Genomic DNA, 13,553 nt, shown 5'->3' with positions numbered 1-13,553 from the left:
AGAAAACTCTGGGAGTTGACGCTGTTCTTGCCAGGAGATCAGTTTTCTGCAGCAACAGATATCAATAGCTTCCATATCTGACCATCAACCCATGACCCTACAGATATGAAGCTGGAGGAATTCCAAGGACATTGCTGTCTCCGACCGCGATGCTGCAGTAGGGGTGCTGTAAAGACACTATTTAATTAAAAACAGAAATAATTAAAGAGGCTACTATCCATAATCCGTCTAAGACCAATACTCTGAAAAGTTTTCATCATTAGTTCCCTCCTTCTCCACCGACTGACTGCATCTCCTATTTTTGGGCACAGTTCACAAAGTTACATGGTTCACTTGGGCATACATTACAGCTGTCAGTGCCAAGGGCTATGCATGTGAAGCAATGTACATGGGCAAAGAGCAACTAAAAAAAGAGTTCTGGAGACTTCAGGAAAAGGTCAAGATAAGGCAAAGTAATTTAGACACCCATTCTACAGCCCCTCTACACGCCCTTCCATGGGACTTTTAATATTTCAGTTGAACATGCTACCACACCTGGGGTTTCACTTATTTTATCATGGAAGCTGCCACCAACATGTCACCAACCTTCTCTTTTCTTGCGTTTTCCAGAATCTCTCCAGATTCTCTTCTTTGTTTATTAGTTGAAGGTGAGCTCTTCTCTGGACTTTGCTCCTCTTTTCCAAGCTAAAATAAATACAACATATACACATATAGCAATACACAGTGGTGCTCTATTATGTTTCTATTTTGGCTTTAGGGAAGCAAAGTCACTCACAAGGTCACATTCTTTATTTCTAAAGTTAATGCAAGTCAACTGGACTGTGGGAAAAGGCCCAAGAATTTGATTCCATTTGCAAAGCTGCACAAACAAGAATTACGAAAAAAAAAATTGAAACGAAATTAGAGATATGTAATTTATATCATAGAGTTAGCAAGAAGACAGGTTGGGGAGAATGTGAATTCATTAAAATTTCCAGTCTCTCCCCCCGTTCTCTACTCACATCTGTTATGTTGAGTCAGAGGTGGTAAGGAGAGCAGCAGTGTTAAAACCCTACAAAAGACCTTAACTGTTTTGTTTATTGACGCAGGATCCGTCAAGAGTGTGACTGTTTGCACTGTTCACACTTTGGAAGAACAAAACCACAGTATTACCTGGCACTTAGTCAAACAGGGGTGGAGCAAAAATATGAGCTCGAGAGCATTCAAACCTATTTCTTCCTTTTAAAACACATTATCAGCAGCAATCCCTGGAGAAATGTGCCTTTTACAAAGCCAGTTTAAAATGAACAGAAAAATATGCAGAGGGGTGTGCAGCACTGATGATTCAGGAAGCTGTCTGACATTTCCGTAAGTGAAAGAAATCTCCCAAGGAACCATCCATCACGGTGAAATGTCGGCCCCGGGAGAAAGATGACAAAAGGCGGTTACAGAGACACATATCTATGGCATGAGCTAGTGCTGCCAACCGTTACAGAGACTCGCTGAGTTACAAGATCTAGACATCTCCACCAACCTTGCCCCCACACAAGAAGAACAAATGCAAGGTCAACTAAAAACAGCCAGAGACAGCCCTGGCAGCGCAGTCACTAGCCAGAGAGGGACCCCTGGTCAGCAAAGCAGCTCCGCAGCCTCCTGTGCCAGCGTCCCTGTGGGCGGATGGAGGCCGGGTATCACCAGGGGGCTGGGGGAGGCAGGGTGGCCGAGAGCCAGACATAAGATCCCTGCAGGGAGGGGATATGAGCATGGGCTGTTCTGAGACGAGCGAGGCATCCTGATCTGTTCCCTCTCTATTCTTTCCCAGCTGAGAATCAAACCCACAAACACTGCCACTTCACCGACCGGCAGTATTTCTCCAGCGATCCCATAGCTTTACAGGTGAGCTGATCCAGTGGTTCTGCCACGGGAGGAGATTCCTGCCAGCACATTGAAGGGAGCGGTGTGAATTACCCCTGCCACAGCTGAGGGCAGGAACACAGATTTAACAAACACCAATTGCTTTACTGAGCTGACCAAAGGAAAACATTCCTCATGAGAAGTTCATTCCCCGTTTTTGCAGTATAGCAACTTGCAGCAACAGCAGCATAACAATATATATCGTGCATCCCTGCAACATACTACTTAATTCCCAGATAACTTGATCCACATCACACGCAGCAGGAAGGAGGTAATGGTGCTGAAAGAGCAGCTGGGCGGGGGCAAGTCACAGATTTGGGAAAGAGAACAGTAGGCCAATTGCCCCTGCATGTGCAACCTGCATGCAGACAGCAGATACTCCTTTGGTTTTGTTTTAGTTGCCTGTAACTCCTCCCCTCACTGGTTACCCAGAGGTTCTGTGCAGGACAGCAGAAGATGACGTGCAAATATTTAACACTGCAATGGTGTAATAGAGTTGCACAGATCTGGCCAAAGACATGGATGAGGTGACCTCCCAAGATCTCTTCTAGGGCTATATTCCCTAAGCCCATCATGGCAAAACACTGTATATCACCAGCACCACACCCAAAACAAGTGACCTAAAATATTTCAGAAAATACATCACATCATCATTTACCTTCTTCTTACATGCAGTTTTGCATCTCTATTTACCTTATTCTCCACGGGTTTGGTTTCCTTCAAGTCACCGCCTTCAGCAGCAGCATCTTCTTCTTGGTCTTTTTCCGCTTTCTTCACTTTATTCTTCTCGCTTTGTTTCTGCCTGGAGCCCTCAGAGGCTTTGCTATGCTTCTGTTCAGCCATCTCCTCCCTAGCAGCGTCCTCACTGTAAGAATGCCTGCGTTCCCTTAACTTTGCCTCTTCCTTTCTCTTAGATCTGCCAGGCAACTCCTGCAGCTGCCTCTGAAACTTGTCAGATTTTGACTTAGAGGCTTTTCGGTAATAGTCATCTTCCCTACTCTTGTAGCCAGATATAAGGTGAAGAGAGCCAGGAGAACCACTCCTTAAATATTTTTCTCTGTGCCCTCTGCCTCCTTCAATCCGTTCATCCAAATCAAACTTGTCCAGCTGTCGGGAATAATGTTTCCTCTCGTGTACCCACGTGTCAGTCCTATCCCTCTTCTCATCCCCATTCTCTCGCCATTCTCTGCTGTCTCTTTCCTCGTCCCGTCGGGAATACGGGGACTGATCCCACGACTCTCTTCCATTTCCCCAGTCGGTCCTGCCGGTCCCCATCGGGCTGTGGGGTGAACTGCAGGAAGTAAAGCTGGGAGTGTGGGATCGGGGTGACAAGGAACGGCTTATGGGGCTGCGAGAGCGGGGCCTCTCCGTGCCATACCTGCTGCAGAAGGAAAAGGCAGCTGTAACTGGCTGACCCACCGTGGTCCGCTGAGCTCTTGTGCACTGCAAACACACGGGGGCTACCCCTGCGTGCCTGAGACCTCAGGTCTGTCACAGACGTGTACTGCACAGCTGCAGACACAGCAAACAGGGGAAAAGGCAGTGCCGTATCCACAGAGTTGAACCGAGTCCCCACAGATCTGCCAAAAATATGTTAATTCATTCTTTACAATATCTCACAGGGGTTTTTATGTTAAAAGCTTATCATATGTTAACACCCTTACAACGACCCTAGTGTTAGCATCCTTACTACTCACTCCTTTAGGTCATCTCTGAGACAAAAATGAAAATGATCACCTGTTTAAAATAGGTGTTTTAAGACTGTGAGTCCTCTCCATTTTTTATTTTTTTTTTTTAATTTTAATTTTTATTTTTTTTCTGGAAGGTCAAGAAAAGTACTAATGAAGTCAGTCAGATCAGGAATATACCAAAATAAACTTCCTCCTCTCTCCAGGTCTCACAGCAACCTCAGCCTTTATGCTTTTCACTCAAGGGTGAGGAGAGGGGAATGGCTTCATTTGTAAGTTCTTTGCATGCCAAGCCTATTTTCTGAGTCATTATCATCAGTAGTAATGAGTTAATTTATTTTCCTAACAGTCTGTTTCAATCTGGTCTCATTACATAGGTTCTTCACCTACTATCGTACTATTTTTACAGTGATTTGAAATGAAATCCAAAATAGGAAAGCAAATGAGATAAGAAAGGGAAGCACACAGACTATGCTTATTCTACCTGCTGGTTTTCAGACTTATCCAGGTCCCAGTTCCAAACTCTACAGAAACTTTACCTGTCTGCCTCACGCAGCAGGTCTCTCTCCCTCTGCGAGTGGATGTCCTGGATGATAGCAGCCACGTTCTTACCTGGTTTCTAAATAAGACAAAGACACTGTTTAGCATGTTACACCGCTCTCCAAGCTATTATACGTGATTTGTCCTTTCAGAAACAGCATTCATGCATCATTCCATTTCACCACTAATGAGAAATACTTGTTCAGTGGTCTGGTTACAGTCTTTTCTGCAACTGGTATCTCAATAAGCATGATCAAAGCAGTCAAATGACACAAACGGAAAATTTGCTCCGTTATGTTGTAGCACTGTCTCCTCATACTTGGCTTCTGGAAAGTCGGCTTTGACAACTAGCTTGTACTTCCCTGATACACATTTGCTATGGAGTATTTTCTAGAAGTGGATGCAAGAGGAAACAAACCAGACAGCTTTTCTGACACCTGAACTAAATAGATGCATCAGCCTGTCCCTGCCCACCTAGGAATGACCTGCCATTCTGGAGTATGGCTCTGAAAGACTATGTTTAGACACAAGAGCTTCAGAAAAGCTAAGTGCAAGAACAACGTGTGCAGGAAGTGCTGATTACTTGAGGTTCAAGATCATCTACAGAAGGTGCACTACTCCAGGCTGGAGCGTGTGCAATTCATCAAACACTTGGAGCATGCACAGCTGAGCAACATAATCATGCAGGAACTCAGAGCAGTTCGTAGTGGTAAATAGCTCATGCATATTCCCCCTTTCCTGATGTACTTTTGTTCGTCTGTTTGTTTTTAACAAAGAGAAGGGTCTTTTGCTCATGCAGGGAAAAACAATTCCATAACCTGAGAGATTGCCATTGGAACTGCTGAAAACCTTCCTGAAGTCTAGGCAAACTCCCACACTCTCCTGGGTAAGTCCAGTTCAGCCTCTGTGTGTAGCTGTGCAGTCCCCACCACCTCACTTCTTGGTGCCTCACAATACCACAGCAAAAAAGAGCACCCTGATTTATGGGCTTCTAACAACTCCTTCAAGCTTCCCTTATCTATTAAACACATGCAGGATAGAAACTTTTCCAAAGGTCAAACCAGACCATCTGAGTTATTCTTTTTCCCTTAATGCTCATAAAAGGCCTCTTAACTTGGAACACTGCACTTATTTTATAAAATAACTTTGTGCTGTGTTGGATAATATGATATAAAGCTTTTCAGCTTTGCACCATTGGTTCCAGTCCAAGTCTTCATGAATTTTTTTCCCTTAGCATTACAGCAGAACATAAGTTCCTGCCACTACGCTCTCAAGAGTACTGATTTTTTTTGGAGATCGCTCAGGTGTCTACATCAAAAGTATCACACCCTGCAAAAAGTACAAGGACCAAATATTGCTCTGTTCTATGTAAATAATAATAATAACAACATAAATGACAATAGATCTTATTTCTAAGTGAGGTCATTCTCAAGAAAGAAAGAAAAACTAATCAGTGTGATGTTTATCCCTGCCATTGTTGCTCAGTATAGAGAATGTATTACGGTTCAAGCAAGCAACCAGGGAAAAGCACTGCCTCAAGCTTAATGCCTGTCTAAAAGGATGGCACCTCTTATTTTTGCTGACATGTGGTACCTTACAACAGGGCTGTGCTTTAGACCTTTGTTAAATCAAGCACTGTGGGGAGCCTGCTCAGAAGGAACCTTGGAAGGGATGTATGAAATAATGATATGAGAGAACAAGAGAAAATGTGATCTTCCCAAGGAATTACAATTTAGAACAACAGCAAACAGCTAAGTATAAACAATCTTTAACACACATTCATTCATTTCTCTCTCTTCATTTCTTTTTTCCGTAATTTTAAAATGTTAACTAGAAATCAGCAATCAGCAAAGGTTTTTTGATGTATTCTCATGAACATGCTATGGAAACCCAGGAAATCTGATCGGGAATCTGATCTTACCTTCAGCTGCAATTCCTTGTATCTTTTAGACATCCTAATAAGTAACTTGTCATCATTTATCATAGCAGGTTTTTCTTTGTAGTACTGCACCATGGCTTGTGCTGCTTCACTGTAAGCCATTTCCAGAAAGGCCTAGCACAAATGGGGAGAGCTTTAAAATCTACTACAGAATTAAAAAACAAAGTATAAGACAGAAAAGGCAGCACAATAACTTTCATTTGGATTCTTCTCATGCAAAATATCCTGATAGTACAGAAGTGGGTAGCTCTCCAGCCCTGCAGCTGACATAGCAATACTCAGGCCATTCATTGTTTTTAACAAAAAATAATAGCTTCAACCCAGCTATGAAAGCTGATAGGCAACTTTAGAAGCCACTTTAAAAAAAAAAAACAAAAAACAAAAAAACAAAAAAACAAAAAAAAAACAAAAAACAAGTGACTGGAATCCAATCTTTCTTGATACATGAAAAAAAAACACCTTTTCCCCACTGCCTCACTGGTGCTTCTTCAGCTGCTGACAGGATGCAGAACTGCAATGCTGCAGCAGGCAGGCACTGCTCCTGAGACTGCCAGCTCTGTCTTGCAAAGTGCAAGGGAGCTAATCAAAAGCAGAATATCAGGGCATGACCGGCCAAAACAAAGTAAAAAAATATATATTTATTTTTTAAGAAAGAAGAGCAATGTTTTCTAGCACTTCTATTTGCATGAAAATTGCATTTGATGTGACTGTGATCTAACTGGCCAAGGAGAAAACTCCCAGCTGTGTACTGAGCACATTTTGAAACGTTACCATCCCACACACTGCTCACTGGCGTGGCGTGGCTTCCACATCCAACTGCACTGTCTGCTATAGTTATGTGAGAGAAGATATCCCAATCTTCCAAGTCTACCACTGGTAGACGTAATCTCCTGGATTCTAAAATCACCCTGAAGACAGAGCTCTACTGCAATACGGAGCAGATTACAAGGGAGAGAGGTGTTGGTGCCCCGTAAGGGCACAGCCTCCCTTTAGCACGTCAGTACGTCTTTGTGTCCATTTACATCACTGCTGGTGACTCCGCACGCACAGTACCTGGTTAGTGGATTTCATGAGGATATAGTTGGTGACCTTCCCAAATGGAAGGCCCAGGTTAATGACATCATTCTCTGTGCAGCTTCCCTCGGGGAGGTTGCAGATGTGAACAACTCGACCCAATGTAGATTTTCTCTGGGGAAACTGGAAAAAAACCCAACTCAAAACCAAGTTTTTATCTTAGATATTCCAGCTATTAGATTAGACCTTACATTTCTGCAAAAAAAAATATGAAATGTTCTGTTCTGCGTACCTGTTATAAAAGACAAATATCCTTATTTAAAGACATACTTTAACATCCAGGTTTAAACATTTCCCGCCCCATTCATATTTTTAACTGAAGTGTGACTTGCGATGGAGTCCCCATCTCTGGATATGACAAAGTCCAGAGAAGATTACTAGAAGAAATGCTCTTCCAGTAGAAAGAATTCTCTTCTAGACAGAGTTCAAATAGGATTAGTGATGTTGCTGCAGAAGGTAAGTTGCCACCTCAAACCTCATAGAGTCAGCGACTTCACGTCCCTGGTGCATCGCAGCAGAGAGCCAGGCTACATGCACAGGACACTGGACTTTACCCAGCACCAGAGAGAGTTTGGAGTACTCAGAGATGGAGGGGGTGTCTGCCACGGGGAGGTCTCAGACCCTCCAAAAAGCTCCCTGTGAGCCTGGTACCTGTCTGGTTCACCACCACAACCCCCACGGCTCTTCTGCCAAGTCGCACAGCCTTCCTTTGTCCTGCAGCTTTCTGTCCAGTGACAGCGCCTTCCCCACACACATATATTGTTGCTGAGTAAAAGGCCCTTAACAAATAATTTGCCAGCAATGCACAAAAAAAATAATATTTTCAATGACTCAGTGAACACCTGCTGTCTGTGGTGCCTACAGATTGAAACAGATGCTCCCTGCAGTCCCCTCTGGATTGACAGATATTAGAAATCAGTTTAGGTGACTGCAGAGGAGTTCAGGATAGCACGGGCTGAATTCAAACCCTTCTTCTGCCCTCGTGGAACGGATTGAGTTGGGGGTAAAAGCAACCCCATTCAATTTGCAGGAGGACACAACTCAGGCTGGAAAACCTACTGCTTTCCCTTCCCATTACAACAACACCCAGTAGGAGGGACGTTTCTCTTGGGAGTGTGCTGACCACTGGATGTGCAAAGAGGCAGAGGTCCCAGATTGGCTGGCACAGACGCACGCTACTTGTGCAGTGTCACTTCCCGAGGGTGGAAGTCTATTTTGGAGTGCTGGGGCAGTTCCCAAAGAGCTGCCCATCTCCCTGACATGGAAAGCAGGGTCTACGCTCCTTGTGCAAGCAGACATCAGTGTATACTGAGAGTAAAACATAATTTACCCCAGCTAAAGATATGCAAACATTGCTCACACAGGATAATGTCCTCCCAGACTACTTCCCTGTTTATAACTTCTGCTGTTAGGGTTTTATTGAAGAAGTAACTCTACCTTCAGTTAAAATTGTGCCATTCAAGGGAAGATGCAAATCATGTAATCTTGTGGGATCAAGTTCACCAGAGCCATCACAAATGTTTGGCTTGTCAGCAACTTCACAAGTTACAGAGCTAATGTTATCTTATTTACACCTTCATCCCATTACCTTCCCTCCAGGCTTTACCACTTAACTGTTTGTGTATTTTTGCTGCAATAAGACCCTACATCATGCAGTGGTCTGCTCTTTAGCTTGTATCTCACAGAGACTGCCCAGGTGCATAAGGTAAATCAGACAAGTGCCACAGTCCAGCTGAAAAGTATTTTCTCTGGCAGAAAAATAAAGCAGACCTGACCCTGATAAAGGTGGAGCAACTCAGTTCCACCTGAATAGAAAAGGAGTGATGGCTGAGTGCACCTGGCAAGGCAGCATGTAGCATGCAACAGGAGAATACAACCTACAACTAGCAGGGGAAAAAGAAACCTTCTGACAGCAAAGGAGCACCTCAAGTCACCTGGCACCTCCTGTTTGTTTTGTCAGATCTGTTAAGAGACTGTCTGTTAAGCAGATATAGGTCTAGAAAGATTTAGCTGTTCCCTACCTACGTGCCAGGGCCCAGGTTCAGACACGCACTCAGCAGTACATTAAATCAGATGACTGTGAGATGTTACCACCTCCCCCAAATTGGCAATGGCTTGAATTGAAATGCTACATCATAAATCTACTACAATTCATGATTAAGAAGTGGTCAGACACTCATACCAGGAGTGGATGGGCTGTACCGGGCAATAATCTTGACAGCTGATTGAAGTTAAATAGGATCCATTCATTAAGTGAACTGTAAAACACAGCCAGAAAAGGAATACACGCCTTCTATATCCACACCCGGGAAGTTAAAGTAGCTGTTGTGCATCAAGCGTGGAGTGTAAGACTTTAAGTTAACTTTCTTTGCAGCTGATGTCTACAGGGGTTTACTAACGGAGTTGGACAACTACTAAAAAACCAATTTGCTCAACATATAACTTGTTGAATAAATTATTTGATGTGTAACAGTGAAAAACACTTCAGTTTCCAATATTATTTCACCAAACGAATTTACTTATTTTTATTATATCTTTTTTTTTTCCCAGTTTTGGGGATTTCTTACTTTTCAAATTCTTTATCCCTTTCTTGAGCTTTTCATGAATCTTTTCTAAAGATAATAAGAAACTGGCAGTCCTGTCCCTCCACTGCTAATGGCTCTCCAGGGCTGAGGGAAGACTTGTTGCACTGTATTTGCCTTTTGAAGAGGGATAGAGTTATTTACAGACAGAGAGCATGTATCAAGCTCTTCCAGAAATCTGAACACTTTGTTTATGATTACATGCAGGGTCAAGTATAATCTCCCACTGCTCAGTTAAATGGCAGCAGCTTAGTTGAAAATGAATACTGCTGTGCAAAGGTGTAGTAAATTATAAATCACCTGAGTTGTGGGGCGAATGACAGCTGGTAAACTCAAACTTAACACCTCTAATATAGCTCCCTGTCCACCTTATGAGCTTCTGAAGAAAAAGGGATTTACAGTGCCCAAGGAAAGTGAAGTTATTGGTTCTTATCTCTCTCCTAGTACTGCAGGTCATTCAGAAGAAGGACTTCTGCAGGCAGCTTAGATGACAAATAGTGACAGATTCTGAGGAGAAACGATACTGGTATTAGCAGTAATTTCATTTGTTGCGAGGTTGACAGACATGATGAAAAGGAACATTCCTCCACAGCCGCTGCTACTCCACCTCTGACCTTGGAGGCAGGCATCACAAGCAGCTCCACTCTTTGCTGCCCTGCACACATGGTGTCTGCGACGGGCAGAGGCTAAAATCTCTTCCAATAACTCCTGTCATAGCAAAACCCCACAGCAGAAAATTGATTGGATTAAACGAATCTGGGTGATGTTTCTGTAAGCAATGCCTGATGTGAGCTGGAGTGGCACAGGGACACAACTCAGTCTGGCTTTCTGGAGAGTCTGAGACCACATCAGGATATAAACACAAAAGCTAACAAGGTGAAAACCTGAACCCCTGGATTACTGCTGCTATTCAATGAATGTCCTAATATTAGTTTTTGATGTTTCCAACTCTAATCATAGCTTTCTTATATATTTTGAGCTTCACTGTAACCCTAACAACTTTGTATATTCATACTGCATATGATTTGCTTTTCTTGCCTTCTTTTAAAACCTTTTTTTATTTTTTTTTATATATTTTATTTCTTCTCCATTTTAAGAACTACTTAGAATTACTTCTAATGTTAGCTTTTTTTTTTTTTTTCCTGGCACTTTTTGCTTATTAGAATGGTTATTCAGTTGCACACTAGAGGAAAACAACTGGGAACCCGTGATGAGTGCTGGGGTAACTAATAAACTGAAACCACAGAAGGTTGCACACTGAAGCAAACTTGCTGAAATGTTACCAGTGGCAGAAGATGATATAAATAGTACACTAAAATAAACTGAGAAAAAGCTAGTCCAGTACAATGAATTGAATTGGGACCCCTAGGTGAATAAGTGCTAGTGAAGCTGCAGCCACTGTCTTTGCCACCACTGCTACCTGGGAGAAGGAGCCCAGCAAGGGAGAGGCAGAGTGATTGCTACAGATAAATATCCGGAGAGGCTTCTCACTGGAATTGATACATAGAGTAAGTAAAAAATAATCCTATTCTTCATTCCTAGCTGAAGCTGATTTTCCTGTGTCAAAAATGTTCAGAATATGGGTGAAAAAAATTATGGGATACACACAGAACAGTCCATCACCCTCCCCAGATCTGTCTATCAAGCAAACAACTTTTAGCACTGAGAAAAAAAATCTACAGTTGAGTTCTGATTTGACCAAAATCAAAGACATAAGAGAGCTGCTGGAAGGTTTAAATAACAGACTCAATGTTCACATCATTGCCTGAACTGACACATTTTAAATCCCAGTAAGTGGCTTCTACAAGAATCTCAGCAAGGAGATCAGTTTGCTTAGATACTCACTCTTACCCCTGATGGAAGAGAAGAAAATGTAGGACCTGGCTGGCCAAAGGATCTTGCTGACGTTGTGATAAAAGATGAGCCGACATTTGGAGGATAATCTAAATAATGGATTACACACATTTTGTGAAAATCTTGACTCATATTATCATCTTGACTCAGTAAGCAATGCCCCATTTACATAACAATTCATTTCATAGTTTCTACACCAAATTATACACTGCTTCACATTGTACTGTGAAAACAACTAATTGAACGAAAAATAAATTGACATTTTGAAAGATAATCTTGCCTTTTAAGTCTCTCTGTATACAACATCTAAAAACTATTTTCCTTGGAAACTTGTATCATATGTCATTTGTAATGTCCACTTTTCCCCAAACACTGACTTCCCCTTTCATTAAAAAAAAAAAGTTTTAAAATTATTGCACATACAACCATTCACCTTCAATACTAGATGGATTGAAAACTGCTGCATTATTTGGTGATAAATGCAATGTTCCATCTGCTGAACTTAACACACACCGGATACCAGTGCTGGAAAAGAAAAAAACAACTTTAGGAGCATGCATGATGTGCCATAAATATTAAAGCATTATTATTAGACAGTAAATTCCTGGTGTAAAGCCACTGAAGTAAGGGATACTCTATTAGAAATTCAGTTGGAAGACTGTCTGTGAAACAATACTTACTTATCTGAAAAAGCCATACATTTTTGGATGTGAAGACTTCCCTTAATGTGCTGATCCCAGTCCTATGTTGAAACAAAGAGATGATGAGCACAGGAAAAATCCTGAAACAAATCTACAAGAAATTGCTTCTCCATTCCATTTACCTTATTCTAAAATCAATACTGAAATGCTGAAGATCAAAGTGTATGATACTGTATCCAAGTGCACTTTTATCCAATACATTTACTGATTTGTTATTTGTAGGTTAAATTACCTACCAGTTGCTTTACACATGGACAGCTTCTCTGTATTAGTTTTTAAATCTAGTATGTTTATTTCTATTAAATCAATTTATTATATCTGAAAAGCTTATCCTGAAAGGCTCTGAGCATCCTCAGCTCCTGCAATGTCCATGAAGAGGGTACTCAGCACACAGAGCAGCCAAGATAGCGATTATTCGTTTCAGTAGATGAGCAATACTTGTAAGAGAAGTGCATTTAGTTATTTACACTTCTATGAACCAAATGAGGCAGTGCATTAAACACCAATGAACAGATCAACTAAAACTCATTGCAATGACATCTACCCACACTTATTAAATGTTAAAGAAAAAAAGAAATGCCCAGCATGCCCTAGATGGGGGATAGTTCAGACCAATCCTGTAGCTGCAGTAGCCATAGCAAACCCTCTTGCGAGCAGCTGCTCAAAGACTAAAAGAGAAACACGAAAAAGCAAATGCATTCAAATATCCCAAAGCCACAAGGCATGTACATATCAGCTACTATTTCATTTGCTGGCCACTGTTCCTGTTGTAATATTTTTGTCAGGCCACCATCAGCATGAAAACACATGCCTTTGCCATTAGGTGCTGGTCCTGCGATGTGATGGAAAAGGCCACAACAACTTGTGGAGCTGGGCTCACCAGGCAAAAACAACCCCAGGCAGAGCCCATGGGCAGCAGTGGGCTACGTACATAGCTGTCTCCAGAGCTGACCTATAACGTGATCTAGCACACAGGCTTGCTGGACAACCAGGAAGTCTCTGCTCAAGGGTCGGTTTGAATTGAAGGCTCCTCTGACAGTATAAACATGGCCAAGAAAAGCTGGCTGGGCCCATGACAGATAAGAACTGGCAGCACGGTCTGTACCTGAAATGCTGGGTAGCTTCTTGCTCCCAGGCCAAAGCCACTGGGACAATGAGATCTAAATTTTCCTTAGAGCTACTAGGAGGCGGAGGACATCCCAAAAGAGAAACTAGCAAAGTCATTTTATGAAAAAGTGCTATTTTGTTTAATCAAGTTTCCACACAGCTTTTATCGGGAAGG

General features: G+C 42.3%; 1 protein-coding gene across 17 annotated transcripts in view; it reads right to left on the bottom strand.

Moving 5' to 3' along the window:
- Positions 1–13,553, bottom strand: part of RBM20 (RNA binding motif protein 20) — a 125,225-nt gene that overhangs the window by 9,127 nt on the left and 102,545 nt on the right. For 11 of the 17 annotated variants that reach the window (XM_083843191.1, XM_083843192.1, XM_083843176.1 and 8 more), the window contains 8 exons: positions 12,251–12,312; positions 12,004–12,095; positions 11,562–11,659; positions 7,114–7,257; positions 6,043–6,174; positions 4,121–4,200; positions 2,587–3,274; positions 586–684 (listed from right to left, as the gene is read on the bottom strand). In XM_083843191.1, coding sequence (XP_083699317.1) covers positions 586–684; positions 2,587–3,274; positions 4,121–4,200; positions 6,043–6,174; positions 7,114–7,257; positions 11,562–11,659; positions 12,004–12,095; positions 12,251–12,312 — 1,395 coding nt within the window. The remainder of the gene's footprint in view (positions 1–585; positions 685–2,586; positions 3,275–4,120; positions 4,201–6,042; positions 6,175–7,113; positions 7,258–11,561; positions 11,660–12,003; positions 12,096–12,250; positions 12,313–13,553) is intronic. The other 6 variants (XM_083843187.1, XM_083843180.1, XM_083843188.1 and 3 more) reach the window with 3 other exon arrangements.

Source organism: Anser anser (assembly GCF_964211835.1).
Source record: "Anser anser genome assembly, chromosome: 7".
NCBI lineage: Eukaryota > Metazoa > Chordata > Aves > Anseriformes > Anatidae > Anser > Anser anser.
The sequence above is the reverse complement of the archived record's forward strand: the minus strand, read 5'-3'. Positions and strand labels throughout refer to the sequence as shown.